The sequence below is a fragment of the Hyalella azteca genome, unplaced genomic scaffold, assembly GCF_000764305.2.
Source record: "Hyalella azteca isolate HAZT.00-mixed unplaced genomic scaffold, Hazt_2.0.2 contig2632, whole genome shotgun sequence".
Classification (NCBI taxonomy): domain Eukaryota; kingdom Metazoa; phylum Arthropoda; class Malacostraca; order Amphipoda; family Hyalellidae; genus Hyalella; species Hyalella azteca.
This window is the reverse complement of record NW_025932899.1, coordinates 165,322-190,733: the sequence shown is the minus strand read 5'-3', so window position 1 is coordinate 190,733 and position 25,412 is coordinate 165,322. Positions and strand designations below refer to the sequence as shown.

Below are 25,412 nucleotides of genomic sequence, written 5' to 3'. Positions count from 1 at the left end.
TGCAAGAAGTCCTACGATGAGAAAGACCGCAAGCCTCTACTGCTGCCGTGTGGCCATGTCTCCTGCCGAAGTTGTCTCTCCGCTTTGGAAGACCAAGATGATATGAAATGCGGCGTGAAGAAGTGCAAGAAGTCATGCTCTGAAAATATCTCGGATTTACCTACGGTGTACGATCTAATTCCGGCGAACTCTGGTGCCTCGGGAGATGCCAGGACTGGGCGGGACGTGGTTCCTCTTGAACCAAGTACGGGTGGACCCATAGCTACTGGGAGAGAAGTCGTTCCTATGGATCCGGATGACACTGAATCGGTTTCTGGATCTTCGGTTTCGACGGTAAGCATGAGTTGCCGCAACATTTTTATTGTAATTACTTATTATTTGTTCATTCCATTCAGCAGCACTTGATTACTGCATTAAAAATTTGACGCATGTACAAGTTTTCCGGTCATTTGGTTTGTCAGCGTTTCAACTTATATTGGAATAATTAATTAATCGTTGAATTTATTGAGTGCATTTGTTACCTTGCCATAGCGTCAGCCATGTGTAACTTCTATTGGTAATTTAATCGAAACATATTTGTCCTCAGAGTAACTCGACTGCCTCTGGATTCCCCACTTGTGTCGTGTGCTCGGATGACTACTGTGAAGTAAACCCTCCTCGGCTGCTGACATGTGGTCACGCTTTCTGTACTTCTGCCTCAAAGATCTTGAGATGAACAATAGCTACGCATGCCCGCAGTGCCGCAAAGTTCGCAACAAAGGAAGTTGCTCTAAACTTCCCGTTGTTCTGACTCTGATCCATCAGAAAAATGCGAAAAATAAAGTCTCTCCCAGGGACCCACCTACTAAAGTCCTGGAAAAAGTTGAACGCTTGCAACAGGATAAAATGCGACGCCCGTCAACTTCAATTAATTCCAACACAAAAACTGTAAGTGAACGTTAAACCTAGGGTAAACACTAATGTTTCCATCCGTTTGCACATTATCCGACTATATTTTTATTATGAACCATCAATTTGTATTGGTTTCATAACTTAGCAACTTATGCGATCGGAGTAGGCCATTCATTGATGCAACCTTTTTCGTTCTATGTCACCTAAGACGATGATTTTTTTCAGATTGAAGTGCATGTTCAAGACCCCCGTGGACAGACGCATACGTTCAACGTGGACCCAAGGACGGAGACTGTGCTGAGGTTGCGGGAGCGCATGCCAAATCGTCCGGACGATTGTCGCTACCTGACATTTGAAAATCGTACCCTGGAGAACCAACGCCTGTTGGCGGAATACAACCTTCGTCCGCACTGCACGATCCATGAACGGGGGCGTTTGTCGGGTGGATGCTATTAAATACAGAAAGCGACAAAGCGTATTGTTTTTGTGAAAGCGTATTGATTGTTGTGGGGGAGAACCGACTATTTGGTAGTTTGGAGGAGGGCTGTTTAAGAATTGTGAATTGAGATTTAGAAGTGATAACAACTGTTCCTCTTCCTATTGATCGTAGTAAATATGCATTAAGTAGGATTGAGTAAGAATCAGAAGGTTTAGTATGTTTATTGATGGGATGAAGAATGACGGCACGACCAACACCAGCGCGCTTGTTTGTGTGATTGTTTGTTTTTCTTTTTTATTTTGAATTGTAACTAGAGCTCCTTTGTGAATAAAAATCAATCAATCGTACACGTTCGCGTGGCATACGTTCAGGATGCTGAGCTGTAAGTAAGGTGCGGTTTTGGCCTTGGGGACATTCTGATCTATAATTGCCTACTAGCCAGTTTTCGTAGAGATGCTGCTGATATATCTTCACAAATGTGTCCATGCTCAAGCGCACTTCCGTCGCAAAAATTTGTTGCCTCGGCGATGTTGAATCCTGCGTTACAAGTTCACGTTCGCGTGGCATACGGCGGATATGGACTAGTACAGTATAAGTTTGCTGCACTCGGGGGAACCGAAGATCTGGTACGCCATTCCACCAGAACACGGCAACAAGTTTGAAGATTTTGTAAAGAAGCATTTCCCGGGGGTTTGAGGCCTGTTCAAGCTTTCTTCGACACAAGATTACCCTCGTGTCACCGAAAATTTTAAAAACGGGCATTCCGCATAAAAAGATGATACAGGAGCAAGGTGAGATCATCATCACGTTTCCATATGCGTATCACGCGGGCTTCAACGCAGGATTCAACATCGCCGAGGCAACAAATTTTTGCGACGGAACGCTGGATTCAGTATGGGAAATACGCGAATCACTGCTTGTGCGGTGGCAATGTGGAAGTGCGCTTTAACATGGACAGTGGACACATTAGTGAAGAGATATCAGCAGCATCCTCTCTACGAAAACTGGCTAGTAGGCAATGACAGATCAGAAGGTTGGGTGTTCGGGTCACTCTGGGGTCACCACTTTAGAGGAGGGCTAATTGTGAATTGAGATTTAGAAGTGATAACAACCGTTCCTCTTCCTATTGATTGTAGTAAATATGCATTGAGTAGGATTGAGTAAGAATCTGAAGGTTTAGTATTTTTATTGATGGGATGAAGAATGACGGCACGACCAACACCAGCGCGCTTCTGGATGCCCGTGGCATATATATCATATCAGTGAATTTGTGTCGTGGCCTATGTTCCATAAGTAGACATATGGATATTCCATATATACACATATTATTAATGTTTCACTTTCTAATTTACTCGCATGGTATGACGCATTATTAATGTTTCACTTTCTAATTTACCCGCATGATATATATTAATGATTCTTTTTCATATATACAGTGGGGGGAAATAAATATTCGTACACTTGAAAAATCGTATTTTAATGTATGTAAGTACACAAACTGAACAGGAGAAGTGATTTATATTATGTATATTGTTAAGTTTGTGTACTTACATACATTAAAATACGATTTTTCAAGTGTACGAATATTTATTTCCCCCCACTGTATCATATCAGTGAATTTGTGTCGTGGCCTTTGATCAAAGCTTGAAGCGATTTATTTAACTGGAATAATCATTCCGCTTTCAGAACTATTCTGCCTTCTGTATACATTTTGATTCGACCAAATTAAAATTCCGATCTTTTCCTACTATCTTTATATCTATCGCAATAATTGCGCATGAAATTATAAAGTACATATTCGGGTTAGAAGTGCTCATTTATTCACCAGGTTGTTTTGGTTTGGTTGATACGACCATACGCAAGTGACTTCTTTGTTTATATAACCAAAGGGTTTTTAAATGCGGTGAATTTACTGACGAAGCTGAGGAAAACGTTTATATAATCTAAAATAATACGAGTGGTAGAAAAGCTAATAAATTGAAAAAAAACATAATTTTTTATTTCTTTAATTTTTAATTACGAAATTACACTTGGAGTAGTTCATCTGGTCATAAATATATGTCATCTGGTTCCTTATTATATGAAAATAACTACCACACAAAAACCGGTTTACAACCTACGCATAAGATGCAAGTTATTATACAGTGGCAGGGTGGCCCAGTGGTGTGGCAGGGTGGCCCAGTGGTTAAAGTTCAGAGTACCAAGATTGGCGCAGAGAGGCGCGGGTTCGATCCCAGCTCTGTGCGCCAGTTTCTGGTCAGAATCGGCGAGGAGGCCGGGCGGTTAAGCATAGCAGAATTGTAGCAGTGCGTTGCGAGTTCGAGACCGCAATATGCTGTGAATGTTCTGCGATGTTAAGAATCGGCGACTGGCCTACGGCCTACTAAACGCTGAAACCGCTATTATTATTATTATTTGTGGGCTCTATTCTATTTACTAATAGAAAGTAAAGTAATGTAACTACGACATTAAAATCGAAAAGAATCGAGGCAGAAAGATTAGCGAGGTCGAAAAATTCTTAAATTTGTACAAACTGTGAAAATAAATTCCGTAAATAGTAGGCTGCATTCGAGAGAACACGTGTATTTAATAATGATGTACAAATGAAGCATGAAATGAATGTTATTTACAATAATTTCGCATGTCATGAATGTTATTCCAAAAAAATATTGACCAAGGTTGAAAGTTCAGTCATAGGTAAAAAACAAACAAACCAAACTAGTATCTAATCGAATAATTCATTATTTGAAATTCATTTATATAAATTAGGAGTATCGTATGATAAGAGTCATGGCACATGCATTTAATGACATAATCCTATCCAATTAGCGCAACGAAACATGTATTTAATGGAAATTTTGTACTCAATTGACGCTATGAAAGAAAGCTTGTGGCCGCCTTTTGGCGGAAGAACACGCCGACGCGGCGAGCGTCGGGTACATGCATGGTTGAACTGGTAGTAGATATATAGTTCAACCATGGCTACATGCCCCACAAAATAGTAGCATTAATGATTACGTACAAAAATTGAATTTTATGTTTATTAAAATGACTGATTATCCAATCAAATGGGAAGAAAATGCTCTTGCAAATATGAGTATGTATCGATTGTTTTAATATTATTATGTCAATTAAAATTACCCATTCAAGGCGTCAACATTATTCTCTTGTATATGCATTTATTTAATCGAACTAAAAGAAACATTTAAAGTAAAGATATCACTGTAGTCGTTGGAAAAGTGAACGATGATTTCCAGCAATCAAGATACCATGATTAAGACTGGCGAGTTTATAGGAAATCATTTTTATAGGTGATCAGGTGATCGACGTCTGCGTGGGGACCTCATTGAAGTATACAAGTATATCCACGGTTTATACAAGGTCCCAGAAGGATTACTGGAATTTGAAACAAAAACCCACACTAGGGGCCACGGCTATAAACTAAAAAAACTGCGTTGTCACACATCCATGCGACAACACTTCTTCTCGCTTCGAGTCACCGACAAGTGGAACAGCCTCCTTGAAAGCATCGTTAACGCTCCGGGATGAACGCCTTCAAGAACAGGCTAGACAAAGCTATGCATGAGCATATGTTCAGTCTTTAAATGCCTAGCACTTTACGGACCTGCCTGGCAATAAGTCTAGCAGGTATCTCAATCAATCATCAGTTATGGAAAGATCGGGTTCAAAAGGCCGGATCCCTTGTGAATCAAGTCACGAAAAGTACAGGAATCGGCAACAGGCAATGGGCCTATTTTTTCAGTGCCGACACTTCTATTCTTCTCACACTACGGGAATATTCAAAATTCCTACACTCAGAAAAAACGCCAAAGTCTGAATCTACGTCATCCGCTGGCACTTTACCCAATAAGGCTAAAGAAGGGGATAGTTTTTTTTTTCAATTCAAAAAATGTTCAAAGACGTGCAACAAGGATAATTCCAGGCTTGAAGGGCAAGTCCTATGAAGAAAGATTGAAGATTATGAAGCTTCCAAGCCTCCGTTATCGACGTCTGTGTGGGGACCTCATTGAAGTATACAAGTATACTCATGGTCTATACAAGGTCCCTGAAGGGTTACTAGAATTTGAAACAAGAACCAACACCAGGGGCCACGGCTATAAGCTAAAAAAACTGCGCTGCAACTTCTCCACGCGTTCTCGCTTCGAATCACCGACATGTGGAACAGCCTCCCCGATGACATCGTTGGCGCTCCAAGTATAGAACGCGTTCAAGAACAGACTAGATAAAGCTATGAAAAAATATATGTTCAAATTTGAAATGCCTAGCTCCTTATCGAACCCGGGGGAAGTCTAGTAGCTACTTCAAACTATCGTCAGTCATGAAAAGATCCGGTCAAATGACACGAGTTTAGATCTATGAACAAGGCACGAAAAGGAAAAGAATCGGCGACAGGCCACATCAGGCCTACACTTCAGCGCCGACATCACTATGTTATGTTATGTTATGACTGTTTTTCTATATTAGTAGATAGAATTGCATACTATAGGAAGCGCCGAAGTGATTCATATTCAATATTTATCCTGTAGGTACAATAGTTCTACAAATCCGACAAGTGTATTACTTTCATAGTGGTAAGTGTTTTATTAAGGAAAGTTACCTAATTTGAAGTTCCATGCGAAATCTGATAAATCAGTTTACTTGATTTTCTACCGCAATGCAATGACGCTGCCCTAGGCAGATGATTTAGTAACAAATAGGCTAATCTTACCAATTCTAACTTAATTAACCTATTCATAGCCTAACCTAACCTATGGAAGGTTTCGTTTTAATTGAAAATTAAATGTCACAAATAAATGTAGTAACTACTATCGCGGCATAACGTATAAGTTATAACAAATAATTAGTTAAGTTTGGAATTTCAGGCTGATCCGTTCCAGAATAGAACGACTTAGAGCTGTTCGGTTGCGCAGAAGTTGTTTGTTTTAATTGAAAACGAAATGACGTAAAAATTTGTAATAATTTCTATCGTGGCGTATTGCTCACAATTAGGTATATTTTAAATTTAAGAAACCATTCTGCATTCTGAAATGAGAAACTTATGAGCTGTTTGGATGCGTAAAGGTAGCGTTTTGCGTTTGATTCCGCTGACGAGTTCACGGGTGAGTTCGGAGAAGTGTCGATCTAGTCCTTCACCGGTTATAGGAATAAGATTAGAATGTGATTTTTACTCGAGTTGAATTCTACAATTCAATTGCGAAATAGCTACTTTGAAAATCTTTATTAAGCATAAAACTGATAATGTGATGAATAAAATTTGTATAAAGTTTACAAACCTACCACCGATGCTGGATTAAATTGCCATTCGTGAGTTTGTCTTTTTTTAAAATTCATTATGCATTGGAAATTTCCACGCCTTCTAATACAATTCTCTTTGTTTTTAGACAAACTCGCTCACTACTTGTTCAACTCTATCACTAAATGCATTTCGTTTAATCGAAAACTAGACTCGTTCGGTACTCGTTCTGTTGCACTGCTTGCATATATAGAGCTGCTGCCAGAGCTTCGTGGCATACGCAAGCTTGATACGTTGTTGTGCAGTGCTGTTATTGTGAAGATTTAAACTGTAATTTACACCATTTAATCGGTAAGTTTAATGCATTATTGTATAGTCAAGTCATAAGTATATTTATCTATTGAAATTAATTCTGATAAACGTATTTTATTGGAGAAAAATGTCAGAGAAAGGCGCAAGCCACACCACCGAGTCACCAGACAGCACGAGCTCGAGGATTGTGTTTAGTAAGTACTGACCAGCGAGGCAGTGACCAGTAAAACTATGTTAATTTTTCTGAATGAGTCAATAATATTTCTAAATGTATCAAATTTCAAGAGTATCACCGCAAGCATTTTTTTTACCATTGTTTTAGTTAGGCTCAAACCGCATCAACAGAAGTCGAGAACTGTGACCTTGGGGCTTGGTTCGATCGGGAGCGAGACTCGTTCGGTACTCGTTGCATTTGCTTGTATAAATTGAGGTGCCAGAACGTCCTAGGCTCCTAGCTAACTCTGCTTGGAAACTCGAACGAAGACAACGAAGACAGTGAGAGTGCTTGCTGCTTGTAAAGATTGAAGTTGCATTTTTTAACCTAGAATTGGTAAGTTACACTTATTTTTTTCACTAAGCTTAAACGATTGCCTGCTGATCTTGTGATTTGTGAATACTATTTAAGTTTTTGGGTTATACATTCTAAAATGTTGCTTCTATTTAGAGATTTAGCACTTGCCTCAGGTTGCCTGGCGGCGGCGATTAAAATATAGCCTGGTGTTTTCTGCATCATACTGCATCCTATCTGTATTTTACGTTACCGTCGAGTATGACGAAAGAAGTTTCATTTGAATCTTTAACAAATTCTAGCTAGGTATATCTAATAATACGTTGGACTTCTATAAAACGAATATTGTTACAAAAAAATTAATTAACGATCAATTTAGTTAGTTGGCAACTTTTGACCTACACGAATCAATCATTGCGGATTTATACTTAACAGGATTGAGTGTTTAAAAATGAATCGTTTTTTTTTAACGGCGACGAGGAATGTGCTGTTTCTGCTGAGTTGAGCGACTTGTGTGTCATTTACGGTAGTCGGTAATAATGCTTGAACAACAGCCAGCCGATCCCAATTGTGACACGAGTAATAACCACACTGCGTTAAAGTGACGTGATTTTTTTTACATTACGGTACTGCATCAACCTAGCATGCATAAAGTGGGTTCACACTTATTGTCACTCTGGCTTCGGCACAATTTTTTCTCCAATTTAATGCATCTTTCCCGTCCAGTAGCTTTTAAGGAATAAAGTGATGCCTATAGAAAACAGTATAGACAAATTCTCAAATTGGTTCTAAGCACTCAATATAATTCTCAATGGTCAAATCGAAGAATAGCATATTTACTTAATTAATTTTTGGCATATTTTTTTTCTGTGCACGTAGCAGTATTTATGTGAACTTTCTTTCTAACGTCTGGTTATTTCTTTACAGCAAAGATGTTCGGATCATCGTGTCCTCATTGCAAGTTGCCGTATGATGAGAAAAAACGGAAACCACTACTGCTGCCTTGTGGTCATGCATCTTGTCGCAACTGTCTATCCGAAATGGAAGACCGAGACGAAATAAGATGCGGAGAAAAGAAGTGCAGAAAATCTTGCACTGATAACGTCTCGGATCTGCCCATGGTATACGCCCTAATTCCGGCGAGCTCGGGTGCATCTGGACAAGGTTCTTCCGGCAGGACTGGGCGGGATGTAATTCCCTTGGAGTGCTCTTCATCAATGGCACCGATACCCACAGGGAGAGAAGTCGTTCCTATGGACATGGACGACACAGAATCCCTTGCTGGATCCTCCGTTTCGGCGGTGAGTTTAAATTAACTTTACATTTTTGTTATGAAGTACAATTTCTATGGAACGTTTCGCTCAAGTTAATAACTGCTTGCAAGATTTTGCCCATGTTGAAATTCTTAGCAACCTTGGTCGGTGCTCCTACTTATGTATGGAGTTCCATCGTAAAAATCCTAGCCCTAACGTCTGCAATTCCTACAAAGTCTGTAATTCCTGCCATAGTCAATAGTAAATTCTGTGCCAAACTTTAACGTAACTGTCAATCCCTCCAGGGTAATTCAGCCTCGTCTGCACACCCCACTTGCGGAGTGTGCATGGATGACTATTGCGACGCCAACCCTCCTCGGCTGCTGACATGTGGCCATACTTTCTGCACACTGTGCCTCCAAGATCTAGAGAAGAAAGATAATTACGCTTGCCCACAGTGCCGCAAAACTCGCAATAAAGGAAGTGTGCCTAAACTTCCTGTAGTCCAAACGCTGATCCACACAAAAAATGCTAAAAATAAAGTGTCCTCCAGGATCTCAACAGCTCAGGTCATGAATAGAGCCCAGGAGCTGCAGCAGGAACACACGCGACGCATGGCTGCGTCAATTGATTCGGACCCAAAAAATGTGAGTGGATTTTATTTCAAAGAAGTCACTGGGATCATAAAATTTCTTCCGTTGGCTCATTAACTGTGTCTACCAATTAAAGATAATACCTTGCCACAAAGTACGACTCGCGTCGATCTGTCACTAAAGATGCCGTTCTATTTCGTTGCAGATGGAATTGTTTGTCCAGGACATCCGTGGGCAGACGCATACTTTCCGTGTTAACCCAAACGCCGAGACCGTCTTGCAATTGCGGCAGCGACTTCCTGGTCGTCCGGACGACTGTCGCTACCTGACGTTCGAGGGCCGTACTCTGGAAAACCAACGCTATCTCGCGGAATACAACGTTCGTCCGCAATGCACGATCCATGAACGGGGGCGTTTGTCGGGTGGCGAGTTCTAAATTGAGCATTTTGTTGTTGCAGCATAGTTCTAGACGGAAAGGTAGTATTGTTCCAGATGGAGATCCGACCCCTTGATGAAGTGCTTTTAGACTGGAAAATGTTCGAGTCATTATTGGGTAAGCGATGGCTTGAGAAGGAGCTAGGAGAAAAGTTACATGTTAAGTAAAGTTCTATGTCGAGGATGTTTTGCTCGGAGAAGAAGTCTGTGGGATAGCTGAAAGTGAATGGCATCCTATTAGCAAAAGTCAAAAGATACAGGCCGGATATAAAGAATATGGAACAGATAATATTATATACACTGTTAGCGTTTACTCGAGGATTTTCTTGTATTACTTTTTTCATTTATTAGGAGGAAATGAGACATTCTTTTACGCATTTCCATATGACCTGTAGCATAAATTATGATTTTATTTCAAGGGGTTTGTGCCAAGTTTGTACAAGGCATTTTTGAAGTCAAGTTCAATGATTATTTAAAATTCAAAACTATTCTAGCTATTCTGGACGTGTTGATCCCACTGAATTGTTCAACTTGAAACGCATTGCTATAATAATCGCTTGAAGTAAAAATCTTTCATCTCAAGAGTTCTATTATTTGTCATCAAAGGTTGGTACGACCACATATAATTCACAATTTTGATTGTATACCTGTCAGGATGAAAATGCATATCTTATGATTTAAGCAGAGGAAAACATTTTTTAATTCGATATCGTACAGGAAAAGCGGACATTTTGATCTAAAAGAAGCAAACTAGTCTACAGTTTTCATTAAATTAAATGACACGCCTACAGGAAAAGGTAAAACTTTCTGTTAGAATTGACACTTTTTGATTAAAAATAATCAAGACCCTAAGCTCCACATGTGCAGTAATTTATGGAGTTGCTTCGTTTCGCTGACTTAGTCAGCCTATCCCGCACACCGACAATAGTATTGAGGAAAATAGAGGCAGAAAGACTCTGCGAGGTCGAAAACCATAACACGTGATGAAATGTAAAATTTACAACGCATCTTTTCACATAAGAACTTTTCACTTACATGCGTGCAATATAACAAAAAATATATATAACTAGTGACTCGTGGGAAACGGTAACTGAATCATTGAATAAAGATGGCTAAATAAACATTGGAACCTTATATTTAGTATGGCCAAAATGTATTCTCTTACATCGATACCCTAGAAAAAATTAACAGGATCAGTTCCATCAAAGAATTTAGAGCATATTTTGTAAGAAAAAATAGATGAGCAAAAAATTATTTAAAGCATGCAGTGAGAGATGAAAGTAAAATTCGGCGACTCAAAGGTTACACAGAAAGACTATTTTACCATGACAACAGACGAGTGATTTTTTTCCCGTAAACATATCAAACAAACGTCGAGATAAGATAGTACACCAAACACTCGAATAAGTAGGCGGATGACGCATAGCCGACTGAGAGCTAACAGAACAAGTTTACATGTCAATCTGTGAGGCCATTTAGTGATAACACGCATGATATTTATGTTTCAACAAGTGCTAACATTAACGAAGAAGAAAACTACTTTAAATTTCTTCCTAATTAATTTCTATATATTAACGTAATATTACGACTAACTTCAACTAAAGATTAAAGAGTTTCGTTGCATAACAACAAACAACGGGTATTTTACGATAACAACTTCGACTGACACTACATAATAATATAAACTCGGAAAACTTGATGAGTAAAACCTTAGATCTCAGACAACTACCCTAACTATTGCACGCAAATCTAATAGGTATAGTGGACGATTAAGGTAAAATAAGTACATACTCAGTCCATTCATTAAGGCTTAGAAGTAAGATAAACTTTTCACCACATCCAACACATCAAATAAGTACTCTTTGTGAAACCAACTTCATTCTCAACTGAGTAACATCGAGCTTCCTCCATGCTTTGATAAACAAGCAACTGATAAATTACTATAAATTAAAAACCATGAGGAACTTTACGGAGAAAAAGAAAAAATACCCACAAGAATGCTAATAAGTGAAACATATCAGTAAAGTATAAACATTACCACAGATTTGAAGTTTAAAGTTTCAAAGGATATAAGACGTAGAACTTGAATACCAAATCTATGAGTCAGAACATCATAACACCATACGCTGAGATACGTGGTGGCAACAGGCAAGAAATATTAAATTCCACCTCAGGTCTAATTAAAGACCTTTGTTGTAGTAGACAACAGTAGGCGGGTTCTCCATGGCTCGAATCTTGGCCTGCAACAAATATTATTGGTTAAATAGTTACGACGGCAAAATAGTTAACAACCATCATTTACAACATTTATAGAATTTAACGGAATTTTTCTTTCTAAAAATCATCAAAAATAACCAATGATCTAAACAAGATTATTTAACCTTTGTGAACTGAATAGTACTTAAAGTGATTGGCATTCACTCTTTCTCTTATGAAAAAAACACGTGCACCAAATATTTAAGCGTGGATTTATTAAAAAACATATACTATGAAAACGCTCATACCTTCTAAGATGAAGTCTATCAATTATCAAATAAAACCAGTAATAATAATTATATACCAGTATTCTATGAAATAATTATAATATATTCTATGATAATGAAATAATTACATGTTCTATATCTATAATAATGAAATAATTATATTTTTTCAATATATTTCAATGGAAAACTAATGCTAGTAACAATAAATACCGCTGGGACGGTATACCTGGATTTCAGGCTCGAGCCTGTCGACGCTGATGGCAGCCTTCTGCGGGAACAGCGCGCAGCACGCCGGCGTCGCGAACGTCAGGCAGATCCCGCATAATAGCACCTGTACAGAACATTACTGTCAAAATTTCTATGTTAGATTATATTAATAGTACCTGTACAGAACATTACCGTCAAATTACCCAGCTTAGAAGATTATATTAATTTTACCAGGAAGATTTTGAGCACAATAATAACATTTAACCTAACTTGGATACTTCAATGATCACATCAATTTAAAAAAAGAAGATTTAGAGCACAATAATTAAAACGTCAGGCAGATGCCGCATAGTAGCACCTGTACAGAACATTACTGTCATATTACCCAGCTTAGAAGATTATATTAATTTTACCAGGAAGATTACGAGAACAATAATAAGTATCAATCTAATCATTTAACCTAACTTTGAAGCTTCAATGACCACATCAATTTTAACCAGGAAGATTTTGAGCACAATAATAACATTTAACCTAACTTTGAAGTTTCAATGACCACATCAATTTTAAACAGAAAGATTTTGAGAAAAATAATAATAATAAATAATCAGTCCAAGCATTAGACCAGGACATGATGATTAGCTTAACTTAGCAGCATCAATGACCAGATAAAGTTTAACCAGGAAGATTTTGAGAACAATAATAACTATCAATCTAATCATTTAACTTAACTTAGAAGCTTCAATGACCGTATCAATTTTAACCAGGAATATTTCAAAAACATGAAATCAATGACAATTCATTCAACTTCTTTCAATGTTTGTTGTTCAGGGAATATGCAACAAACTCCAGCATGAAATTCTGAAATATGTTCTCAAAATATGAAATATGTGTCGTTTAATATTAGTGAAGAACATGAATAAAACTTCTCGCTTCCATTAAATTTATGGAGGTAATATGTTCACGTTACTTGACACTGAAATCTCATCTAAATTGAAGTTCTTTACGAAATCTGATTACTTATGAGATTGATTTTTCACCAGAATTGTAAATGAATTGAGAAACGGCATTTTTGCATCCAAATATTAAATATTCTAAGTTCACCATATAAGAATATCCTTTATTCTAAGTACATCACATAAGAATATCCTTTTAATCTCAATTTTAAATCAACTAACTCGTCAAGAATTGTTAATATTTCATTTTAAACCATAAAAGATTATCCTTTTAATCTGATTTTTAAATCAACAAACTCGTCAAGAATTGTTACTAATTAATCATACACCATACAAAAGTATTCTTTATTCTTAGTAGACCATATAAGAACATCCTTTTAACCTGAATTTTAACCAACAAACTCGTCAAGAATTGTTGATATTTAATTATACACCATACAAGAATATTTTTTATTTTAAGTAAACATATAAGAATATCTTTTAATCTGAACTTTAAATCAACAAACTCGTCAAGAATTAATAATATTTCATTATACACCATATAAGAATATTATTTATGCTTAGTGGACCGCATATAAGAACATTTTTTCAATCAGAATTTTAAATCAATAAACTTGTCAAGAATTGTTGATATTTAATTTTACACCATAAAAGAATATCCTTTATTCTAAGTACACCATAAAAGAATATCCTTTTATCTAAACTATAAATAAAAAAAACTCATCAAGAATTGTTAATACTTAATTCTATTGAAGATTATCGGTAAGTTCAGCGTCACCTGTAGAGGGGCGCCGATCCAGGGCATCCTACGCAGGACGCCTTTCTTCTCCAAGGAGTTCATGAGCAGCGGCGGCAACACTGACAACCAAAGCAAGGCATTAGGACCAGATTAAGGGGTCCTAATGGTTCCATTAGGACCAGATTAAGGGGTTCTAATGGTCCCATTAGGACCAGAGTAAGGGTACTAATGGTCCCATTAGGACCAGAGCAATAGGTTCTAATGGTCCCATTAGGACCAGAGGAGGTGGTCCTTGTGGTCCTATTAGAACCACTTTTATAGTGGTTAATGGATCATTTTTATAGAGGTTAATTGGTTCGCAGACAAAATCTATCCAGAAAAATCAAAATGATATGCTAAAAATGTTAGATAGCAATCAAATTTAGTAATAATAACTTGGAAGGAAGAAGATATAATTATAATTCATTGTTATAATAGCTGTTATAATTATTCATTCACGAAAGGGGCATTTCAAATTAGTATCACGAATACGGTATTAGAATAATAAGTAGATTAACAAAAAAAAAAATGGAAAAGTATCTTTCGAAGTGATCGTCAGAACTCATAACTGAACACGGTTAAAAAACGTGACTTTAAGCCTAAAAAACGTGTTAGAATTATAAATTCAATTATTTTTTCGTATGTAATGGAAGAGAAACTAATCATACATTCACTATGGAAAAATAAAAGAGGCACATGGAAAAAATATTCAGAAAACAGCTAGATATAAAAAAGCAACAAGGAAATTTGAAAACGTAATTCGAAAATCTAATGAACCTTGATATTTAAGAAAAAAGCTGTATTTGACGTCCCTGATAACCAATTACAGATAACGGGAGCGAAGCGATTAGATGTTAATGACAAATAGGCGCTGATATCACTGAACAAGAATGGACCTAAAACGGAGTTGTAACGAACGAACACTCAATTTAATCGGAACGAGTCTTCGATACGACTATGCGTATGTCAAACATGCACAGAAGTAATCTTTAGTTTATTACAAACGAATTAAGCTCTGCACTAGGGTTTATTAGAATAAAACCCCAACCTTCAAAGCATGAATTATAAGAGCCGATAAGTTATTTCCGAAATCATTTCCGGCATCAAGGTTCAGTTTCAAGGCAGCAGTTATGCACTTCATTTTGATTATACGCAGATAACATTTGATCGTAAATCACACGAGTAATGAACGAGTTTTAATAGATATAGAACGGTTAAATTGAAATAGGTAGAAAATATATCTTTCGGTCAGTGACCACACGGTATTTAAGAGGAAAGATAAGAAGAAAATCATCCGAGATAAGGAAGGTGAGCAATACAACGTGTCATGTGAGACATAACGAAATTCATGAGATTGAACGCGTTTTGAACAAGTCTAAGGACATTTAGAAGAATAGGTATCATAGGAGATATGAAATGTGAATCATTCGAGTTTCCACTGAAGAAGCGGACATGCGTGCGAGAGATTACACGCATTCAACATGTGCTCGGTGGATTCGATAATATGAATGGAGATAGTAAAGGTGAAAACATTATAGATGATGGACTTCAACTATGAAATGCGTTTTGATCATCATTAAAATGAACGTATTAGAAAACCCTGCGATACGATGGCAATTTTTATTCTCGTATTAAACGCAAGAAGATATTATTGATGAGGATTACACACATAAAGGCACTCGAGACACACATGAAGGCAGAAAGTCGCGAGAAGCAAACGGTTATTATCGTCCTATTCAAAAAGTTCTAACAACTAAAAAAGTCATGTACATCAGCAACTACAAGCACGAACGACTGCAAAATCCACACTAAGTCAGCTAAGCACTGAAAGAAGAGAAATCATCAGCAACAAAGAACACCATCAACAATTATGACATGGAGAGAACTATGCCAAATTTAGTTACGGTTTAATTCCAAACGCTGCGAGAAATCACGCTTAACGCCCCAGCTGGATAAACGAAATCCAAAAGAGATAAAAAACAACAATCGTTACTGTAAGTACTATTTCAGTTCAAAACTTCTATTGAAAATATATCGGTCTAACTAAATGATAAAGTTTACTACTAAAAAAGAACAGGCGTCGAAAATAAAAGCGAAAAGTTTCCTTAAGGCAATTGGACAATAAAAAATATGAGAAGAGAAATTAATTGAAGAAGAATCTTTAGATTATTCGAAGAAAAATTGATAGCTAGATGAATCAAAACCATAATTATATTAATGGCGCAAAAAAATCTGATTTAAAACCTAAATTATAATAATAGCGCAAGAAAAAATCTGATGAAACAAAGCTAGAATTTGAATGAAAACGCAAAAAATCTGATGAAACAAAGCCAGAATTTGAATGAAAACGCAAAAAACGTGATGAACCAAGCCAGAATTTTAGTCACAACGCAAAAAGTCTGAGAAGTCGAGTGGACCCACCACAGCTGGGCACTGCCATGCCTATCCTGGACACGGTGACCATAGCCACGCCCTCCACGGCGGCCTTCTTGCTCGCCACGCCGAGACTTGAGCCGTCGCTCGTCTGCAGCGCCAAGCCAACCTCGCGCCACTCCCTGCCCGGCGTTCTCTTAGGCTTATACGTCAGGGGGCCGTGATATATAAACTTGACTAAGTACACGTAGCGGGCTATGTAGACGTAGCGGCCCTATGTACACGTAGCGGGCTATGTACATGTAGCGGGCTATGTACATGTAGCGGCCCAAGTACACGTAGCGGCCCAAGTACACGTAGCGGCCCTAGTACACGTAGCGGCCCAAATACACGTAGCGGCCCTAGTACACGTAGCGGCCCTAGAACACGTAGCGGCCCTAGTACACGTAGCGGCCCTAGTACACATAGCGGCCTTAGTACACATAGCGGCCTTAGTACACATAGCGGCCTTAGTACACATAGCGGCCCTAAAACACGTAGCGGCCCTAGTGAACGTAGAATAAAAAAAGGGATCAAAAGTAATAACTTATTGCTCTCCATGTCGCCACTTTTTCGCGCTAGAATTTCATGCTGAAGTTTCGTCCAAAAAAGTAATAATCCAGTATTTTGATGTTTTCCGCGTCAAATTTTGTGAACCCTCCACACTCACGATACGATTCAAGAACGTATGATCTAAGCCGTGAAGAAGCTAAAAAGTTCTACATCAGACCTGAAACTGGAAAATTGAGATCAAAAAAATTATGCAATACGATCACTTTCCCAATAATAAACATTTCTGGTTTACTAGTACAAAATCTAACCAGATACTGATCCTTCGTCATAAAACCAAATTTGCAAACATTTTTTCTAAAAATTCTAATGGTTTTCTAGGAATGTTAATGCATTTACTGATAACAATTAAAATAAATCAAACTCCTTTAGGACTTTTTTGCCAGAATACGAGCCTCCAACCTTTCACCAATATAAGTATAGGTATACGACAAACAGAATGCAATAAGAATTCGACAAACTAAAAGGCTTCAATATTCAATAATTCGTCACAATTCGCAGACAATTGCGAGCAGCCATATGTATAGCAACGAGAAGACGTACGAAGCCAATTGAGTTCACTTGTGCAGTAAGCGAAACGAGTAAACAAGCACGAAATATAAGAACAAACAAGCACGAAATATAGGATATACTTCGTGTTATTATATTATATATTTCGTGTTATTATATTATATTGGTATATATATATATATATATATAATAACAAGCACGAAATATAAGAACAGACATGCAGGAAGGGAAGGGAGAGGGGAAACAATAACAGGCGAGATATAATGAGTAGATTTCTAACGCAAAACTGTTCATAAAATTCCAGAGATATGATGGTAGATCAATCGATTATCAAGTTAGTTTAATCTCAGATGAAATGGAAAAATTAAAGGAAGAAAAGAAAGTTGAAGTTGATGAGAGTTAAAAAAAGAGAGAGTGGCATGAAAAAAAAGAGGTCCGGAAGTAAAATAAACACGCGTGTTCATTAAAAGAAACTCCATCGGTAGTTGTAGCGAAGTATAATTAATGGTATATTTTTTACCACATTTTTCTTATGATTTTCGGAAAATACTGACATTTGTTCCACCAAACTACCTAACGATGTCACGTTAACTCTCCTGATCAAGTCTGAATTGAGGTTAGAGCTCAATATGTAATCCTATCAGACATACATTATTGTTTGATAGTTTGAAGCCCTGATACTAAGGGTTTCGCTTTTTGACCAAAGACAATATTGAGCCAGATTCAAATAATGTAAGGATATAAAGAAAATTAAGACGGCGCCGAGTGGAAGTCGGCAACAGTATTAATGGGCCGAGCGCTAGGTCAGTTGATCCCAAGCATTCATGTAGCAAGCAACCTATTTCTGGTCACTGACAACAAGCCAGTGTGCCTTAACCTACCGTGGTTGACGAGAGCTAAATTGATTGAGTAACTTCAGTCCGCTAGAATTGCCAGTATCGCTTCTGTTCAATCTGTTTAACTCCGTTTATTTTTCTACTTCTAATTTCACTAATTTTGTTCACTAGTCTCGCATTTCTGCTTTACATACTGTAGTAATTGAGCAATAGGTACTTGTAAGATAATTTAATACCATGAGCAATGAAATATTTTTCTGGTAATCACAAGAAATATCACAAAATGTGTCAAACAAAATTTTCTCATACATTAAGACCCTGAATTGATTGAAAGGAATGCTAAATAAATGATATAAAAAATGATATAAAATTAAAATTAAATGATATAAAATTCTATAATTAATACTTTTTAATTAATACTGGCCAGCAATGTAACGAAGTCCGTTCTTTACCGGGCAAATTCAAATAATGCAATGTACTATTTTCGCACACTATCAACAATAAACAACAATTTATTTGAACAAGAACAAGTGGAAAATATTAATCGGAACAAGATTAATCAAATAACTGAGTGCCAAACCTTTCAATTAATTAATCGATAGGTTTAATCAATTAATCAATTGGCAAATGAGTGCCAAACCTATCAGAGGCTCTTCAACCCGAGCGTTTATCGGCTGGCAACTGACAAGGTTTCTGGCACCTCTTGATCCTTGTCAAGGAACTCAGCTTCTCGACAGACAAACTCATGACCTTCAGCCAAACATATTTCTAAGGCTGCTTTATTCTCAGGCCTTAGGGTACCCACACAGTGAAAGCAGGTTGCCAGCGTTCAGGTTGCCAGCGTGCAGGTTGCCAGCGTGCTGGTTGCCTGCTGAGGCTGGCGCCTGAAATTGAAATAAATAGGCCTGGCGCTGGCCTATTCGTACAGGTTTTCACTGTGAACACTTACATTATTATCCTATGTTCATTCTTGTGGCAGGTTGGAGCAGGTTGCCCGCGCGGGCAAACCTGCTTTCACTGTGTGGGTACCCACAGTAACCCAATAAAGTCAGCTCTCATCAACCACGGTGGATATGACACACTGGTTGAAAATGAACAGAACTAGGTTGCTTACTACAGGAATGCTTGGTATCGACTGGCATAGCACGCGGATCATTGTTACTATCAACAGTTTCCACTCGATATATTCATTCTAAACTCAATTCAAAACGTTACGTACAAATGCACGTTGATCTTTATAACATATTCTTTCATAATTTTGCTTCAAGCTGATAATAATTCAATAAATTTACATAGCCTGGACATTCAAGTAATTTACCAAGCCCATACCATTCAATGCAATAATAATTCCACTGAAACCGAATGCCACGCTGCCATTTTCCTTAATATTTGCCTCTAATTTCCCGCGATTTTCATCCACATGGGAACTGATCATTGCTTACCCATACCAGGCGACGCCATCATAATCCTACTGAGGCAGACAGCCGAGATGCCTTCCTTTGCTGCAGTGGAGCTTGACACGCCCAACTTCTGACCAGCACTGTCCGTGAGCGGCACACCTTCTTGTATTTCTCTGCAGCCAGGTTATGGCGGCAAAATTTATTATTTAATTTATTATTATTTATTGTTCAACCTGCAGCCAGGTTATCGCGGCAAAAATTCTCTGCAACCAGGTTATGGCGGCAAATGTTAGTTAGAATGGCGCGTGCCCAGCCTATAACATTTAAAACCAGTGGCAGCCATCATATATAATAAAATTAGATCAGTACTAACTGCAGTGAGTGACAGAGAGCGCATTTTCTCGTCCGCACGTCCGTGAAGTCACGGACAGCAAGACGGACGGACATGACGAGCACAATGGCGCCTTTTCTCTATAAATGAGAAAATGAGCTAAAAACTCTGTTCAAAGAGTGAAGATAGCTAGAGAGGCGTTAGCTACATGTTATTTATGGCCAAAAAGAACCGAGACGTAAATAATGTCGGCATAAATAAACGTGTAAGGTGAGATTGAGATGACTGACATTTGTAAACGGGAAAAGCAAATAAATAATGAAAAACAGATGGACTCTTTGAGAGAAGTCTTTAGAAAAAATTGATCAAGGATGAAGAGAAGATTTTACAACGATTTTGGAAGATCAGGAATGGATAACAAATGATTCAAATGAACACAAGGTCAGGACACACAAGATGTAAGACAGAAACACGAAATTAGGTAATCGAATTGTATACAAACAGAAATATTTTATCTAATCACTACCAAGATAAACATACTAATTTTTAAACCGGCAGACAAGAAATCAGCCAGATGTGACTAAATAAAGGACAGATCGCAGTTTTGAGTAAAAAAGTCAGAAACTAAGTTAACTACAGAAACAGAACTAAACATTAAAAATATATTTATAATATTTTCAAGAAAAATTGAACAAGCTCAACACATGAATATAAGCTCAAAATTTAAATCTATTCAGACTCACAGCGATTAGCAATCAACTCAACCTTTCATCCAGGTTATGTCCAATTCAAAATTCTACATAGTATTTTAATACCTAGCAGAATAAATGTTAGTCCAAATATTTCCACCAAAGCATTCATGAGTTCAGCAAATGAGAAAAAATATAGCTCAGTACTCACTGCAGTGAGTGACAGAGCGCATTTTCTCGTCAACGAAAAAGTGAAGTCACGGACAGACGGACAGACATGACGAGTACAATAAGGCATTTTTTCAATAAATGAGAAAATGCGCTAAAAATTAACAAATTTGAAGAGACAATGCTCACTTCATGCGCATCATTGGGATGTTGACGCAGTTAGCAGCGGCCACTGCAGTGAAGGGCACCAATCGTCCTACCAACGGAGGCATCGACTGAAAATGTATTGAATTTTAGCATGGGGTAATTGACTTATTTAATTTTGGCAAAGGGTAACTGATTGAATTTTAGCAAGAGATTCATGTAACAAAAATTCTCTGGATTCAAGAGATGGGAAATAAAAGTTTGTACATATTTGACAGAAAATAGTGGGAAATTTTGTTATGTGACAGAAATGAACATATGTTATATGCAAGTTGGGAACAGAGTACAAATTGATAGAACATCAAGCATAATTAGCAAATCATAAAGTTGAACTGATTGGTACGGTACGCATTTAAGTGGAATGTATAGTTACTCATAGGCACAAATGACCAAAGACTTTCAATAGAAATTTATCCAATCCAACCTTAACCAACGAGTTGAGACCAAGAGCAGTGATTAGAGCTCCTCCAGTTGCCAACACGTATGATGTGCCAAGCTGTCTGTAAATTCAAAAGAATTATAAAAACTGAGAAAAATGCTCTTAAGATCAAATGAAATCTATAGTATAGTGACACTCAATTCAATAGAGGTATTTTTCTTTCAAGGATAGAAAAATCTACTGCAGAGGCATTTATTTGCCATATTCAAAGCAGATCTAACAGCCAATCCCTAATGAACTGAAAAGAAAGTGGTTTTAGACATTGATTAATTGAACTTGAAAATATAACCAATGCTTGAGGAAAATAAAAAAAAACATTATAATGTATTTGGTACTTCATTTGACATTGGATAGTATTGTACATTAGTTTAGCTTCCAAGATAAATTTGGTATGAATATTTATTTGCATTAATATATACTTACTCCATAAAAAGTGAACAGGCCAGGGGACATATTGGAACAAGATTGCCATACTCTTGCACTATCCACAAAAGATATCAATATCTTCACATTGCTGCAAAACTTTCATAATGAACTGGCATTATAGTCTGTATTAATAAACTCACTTTACAGTGATGGGCGAGTCTCCGGATCTGTTGGTATAATTGACCACAGCATTGAAAGACTGGTTAATCCATTGCCAGAACACCACTGCTGGCGTGGTTCTGAAAAATATCAAATTACAGTTTCTATACAGAACTCTTATTATTATTCCTCTTGAAAAAAATTAGATAAAAAAAACCTTCAGCATCTGATAAGGGATAGGAATTAGCTTGTCTACCCATATTATATATAAATGTATTTATAGTTTTGCCTCCAGTCAGTGAATGGAATGAAATAAAATTTTTTCAAACTTCAGAGCATCAAAAACTGCACACAAATTTTAGCCAAACATTTCAAGAACATTAATAACTACGTACCGTATCCATCGTACAATATAACTGTTCAAGAAACTCCTAACAATTTTTGCAGAAAGAACATGCAACAAATTTTGCTATGAAATATTTTATCCAGCAATACAGGCATGGCATAATAGAAACACATCATTAAATTTCACTTAGGTCTCAAGAATTGAAATTAAAGGTAATGGCTTTTTTATCAAACAGCCAAGGTCTAAATAAATCAAATTCAAGTGGAAAAACTTGACTTTTGAAAAGCCATCATTTTCAGTTAATAATATATGAAAGAAACTCGTGTAGCTCACTTGTAGAAGGAGAGCATGCAGCCAGTAATAGTCATGTTCATGGGGACTTGGGCTGACATGCGACCAATGAGCATCATCTTTTCCCCGGTGTCTGGGTGGAAAGCGCTGTCGTAAACATGCTTGGCACGCCAAAGAACATCTTCAGGGAGATCAACTACCTCACCATTTCTGTGGAGAAAATGTGGTCAACTTGTTTCCTATTAAGATGCAAAGAAAATTAAGAGAGCAAGACATGCTAAGTTTTTCTGCTTACAAGTCCAACAATGAACTCAAATAAAGAAGGTAACAAATTCTTATCTTAATAAGGCAGCCAGGATAGCAAATGATAATTACACTTAACCTAGGTAGTTTGAGATGCATAAGAATTTTACCATGCATAAAAAACATAGCTTGGGGTAAATTTTTGCAAAAACAGCAGGTGAAAACAACATTTCATAGGTATTATTCAGAACCTGCAAGTTGAAATTATTATTTTAGTTTAGTTTTCTAAACTTCACTCCTAATGATGCTGCAAGAAGACAATTGTTTTGCCTGAAAATTAGGTTTTTTAATACATTTTTTCTCAAAAAACTGCTGATATTCTTAATTGGAACTAATTTTGTTGAAGAGGTTTAGCAATTACCTTTGGCTGTGCCATCAATGACATTTGATTCACAGGTCACCACCACACAGCAGACACTGCTCTCAACTTGCTAATTGTTAATAAAACTCTACAATACCAGGGTAATGGTCAGAAATGCTATTTGCAGTGTTCAATCATCACATAATAACCACAAAGCAGTATTAATTTAGCTAGAAAGTTGTGGTTCAGTTTTGTTTGCAAAATGTTTACATTGAAGACTGGTGGCATTAGTGCTGAGGCATGATGATTTTAATGGCATTTGTTCGTTTGCTTGTTGCTCAAAAAAAAAAAAACTTTTGGTGCAAAAAAGTTATTTATTCAAACTTTAGCAGCTTAAAAAAACAATAATAAATTAAAAAGGTATGTCTTAATACCAGGAATTTTCATGTCAATCCAAGAAATTGCTCTCATCCGTAATTTATTGAAAAATAAGCCCAATATTCCTGAATGCTGAATATGACAGAGGCTGCATCCTGAATCACAGGGCCTGATGAGCATATAGCTGGGCATTGGCTCATTATGCTTAAATTGAGGAATATGGATTTATTAAGAAGCACCTCAAGCAATAAATTCTTTTTAAATGACGACTTACCTATATTTGGTCACTGTTGTCCGAGCCCATTCCAACTCAGATGCTGAACAAAATAGGTTGGCAGGATTTGTAGTGGTAAAAAAATGACGAGCTCTACCAATGTATGTGCTTTGATCCCATCTTGGCTCATCAATGTTAATCCTAGTCATAGCCATTCTACACTGATATTTTTAAAAAATTTCACACCTGGCAAGACACAATTAGACCTTGAAAAAATTTCACTTAGTCCAATGCTTTTTCAAATTCTTTGGTACAAATAATGAACAAAATGTGTCTTGGTCTCTGTGTCCCCACTTCAAAATTCAAATAACAATACATTATGTTCATGTCAAACTATTAGTATTACTGTATTCATTTCTGGTAAAGAACATCTCAAAACTACTGAAACTAGATCTCATTGGCAATAAGCACACTAGCAACAATACCAGACACAGGCAGTGTTGCATGCATTTTAAATAACATTTTCATTTTGACTGCATTTCAAAGTGAAATGATTTTTTAGGCAAAACTGCAAAGATTACCAACAAACAGTAATAAGGGACGGTTTTGAGAGTTTTTTTAATAACTTCTGACCATGAAACATTTAACATTTCATAAAGAAGTCTGGGCTTATTTTAAAGGCCTTTGTGAGAGCTATCGTATGGCATCTCCAAAAATATGCCATATGCTATTTGTAAGGTGTCACATGCAAATAAAAGTGTCCCTAATTACCCTTGGGAACGGACTAATCCGGGACACTTGAAATAATTTACCAAATTTTAAAATGCTTGAAGTACCGTCAACCGGGGCTACTCGGGACTGGCGGGGCTACACAGGACTGGTGGGGCTACTTGGGACAGTCCTCCGACACGGCGTAAAACTGTTATAGTAGCAAAACTAATTGGAATGTTGCAAAACTAATTGGAATGTTGCAAAACTAAATATAGTGGCGTAAACATCAACATTTTTCCTATCTATGTAGTATAAAGGAAGTCAAAAATACTACATTTACTAGCTTTGAAAAATTCCTGAAAAAAATGGTGAAAAATGCTATTTTGAAAAGTTACTTCTGCTAAGGTCTGTAGCCAAAAAAATATTCACCGTATTAAAAAATTTTACTTACATGAAAGATGCACCCAGGTGTCAGCTTGAAAACGTAATTGACGGAAATGTCCTATCTCATTCCAAAAAAAAATGCCAGCCATTTCCGCACAGCAGGGCTACTCGGGACACCCCCCTCCCCGGGGCTATTCGGGACACCCTCAAAAACGCATTTACACCCCTCAGTAAGCAAAGGGTCTAGTTAAGAAAAAAGTGGATTAAAAACAGAGAATATTGATTACATTTACC

At 37.2% G+C, this 25,412-nt stretch overlaps 3 protein-coding genes across 6 annotated transcripts; 2 read left to right on the top strand and 1 right to left on the bottom strand.

Moving 5' to 3' along the window:
- The first annotated feature begins 591 nt into the window (after window positions 1-591).
- Window positions 592-1,355, top strand: LOC125179557. Its single transcript, XM_047885640.1, has 2 exons — window positions 592-927; window positions 1,117-1,355. Exons 1-2 carry the CDS (start codon window positions 670-672, stop codon window positions 1,345-1,347), a joined length of 489 nt encoding a protein of 162 aa, XP_047741596.1. The 5' UTR covers window positions 592-669; the 3' UTR covers window positions 1,348-1,355.
- A 5,497-nt stretch (window positions 1,356-6,852) lies between these two features.
- Window positions 6,853-10,267, top strand: LOC108680045. 2 transcript variants are annotated; one of them, XM_018168811.2, is made up of 4 exons: window positions 6,853-6,935; window positions 8,332-8,705; window positions 8,963-9,304; window positions 9,456-10,267. In XM_018168811.2, the coding sequence occupies exons 2-4, from the start codon at window positions 8,337-8,339 to the stop codon at window positions 9,684-9,686; spliced, it is 942 nt and encodes a 313-aa protein (XP_018024300.1). In that variant the 5' UTR covers window positions 6,853-6,935; window positions 8,332-8,336; the 3' UTR covers window positions 9,687-10,267. The 2 variants fall into 2 exon arrangements, with proteins under 2 accessions (XP_018024300.1, XP_018024301.1); XM_018168812.2 differs by lacking the exon at window positions 6,853-6,935 and adding an exon at window positions 7,375-7,446.
- On the bottom strand, window positions 10,262-24,592 carry LOC108680044 (sideroflexin-3-like). 3 transcript variants are annotated; one of them, XM_018168809.2, is made up of 9 exons: window positions 24,084-24,592; window positions 22,870-23,037; window positions 22,232-22,330; window positions 21,651-21,726; window positions 21,212-21,297; window positions 16,528-16,661; window positions 14,107-14,186; window positions 12,395-12,499; window positions 10,262-11,925 (listed from the first exon to the last, which is right to left on the bottom strand). In XM_018168809.2, exons 1-9 carry the CDS (start codon window positions 24,236-24,238, stop codon window positions 11,866-11,868), a joined length of 963 nt encoding a protein of 320 aa, XP_018024298.1. In that variant the 5' UTR covers window positions 24,239-24,592; the 3' UTR covers window positions 10,262-11,865. The 3 variants fall into 3 exon arrangements, with proteins under 3 accessions (XP_018024298.1, XP_018024299.1, XP_047741594.1); XM_018168810.2 differs by lacking the exon at window positions 16,528-16,661 and adding an exon at window positions 19,877-20,007 and having other exon boundaries at window positions 24,084-24,591; XM_047885638.1 differs by lacking the exons at window positions 10,262-11,925; window positions 12,395-12,499 and adding an exon at window positions 19,877-20,007 and having other exon boundaries at window positions 14,123-14,186.
- Between the last annotated feature and the right edge of the window lie 820 nt (window positions 24,593-25,412).

Coding starts and splice junctions, on each gene's coding strand:
- LOC108680044 (XM_018168809.2), bottom strand. CDS start 24,238: ATGGCTATGACTAGGATTAACATTGATGAGCCAAGATGGGATCAAAGC. Junction 22,331..22,869: donor TGCATGCTCTCCTTCTACAA/GTGAGCTACACG, acceptor GATATTTTTCAG/AACCACGCCAGCAGTGGTGT. Junction 21,727..22,231: donor GACTCGCCCATCACTGTAAA/GTGAGTTTATTA, acceptor TTGAATTTACAG/ACAGCTTGGCACATCATACG.
- LOC125179557 (XM_047885640.1), top strand. CDS start 670: ATGTGGTCACGCTTTCTGTACTTCTGCCTCAAAGATCTTGAGATGAAC. Junction 928..1,116: donor TTAATTCCAACACAAAAACT/GTAAGTGAACGT, acceptor GATTTTTTTCAG/ATTGAAGTGCATGTTCAAGA.
- LOC108680045 (XM_018168811.2), top strand. CDS start 8,337: ATGTTCGGATCATCGTGTCCTCATTGCAAGTTGCCGTATGATGAGAAA. Junction 8,706..8,962: donor CTGGATCCTCCGTTTCGGCG/GTGAGTTTAAAT, acceptor CAATCCCTCCAG/GGTAATTCAGCCTCGTCTGC. Junction 9,305..9,455: donor TTGATTCGGACCCAAAAAAT/GTGAGTGGATTT, acceptor ATTTCGTTGCAG/ATGGAATTGTTTGTCCAGGA.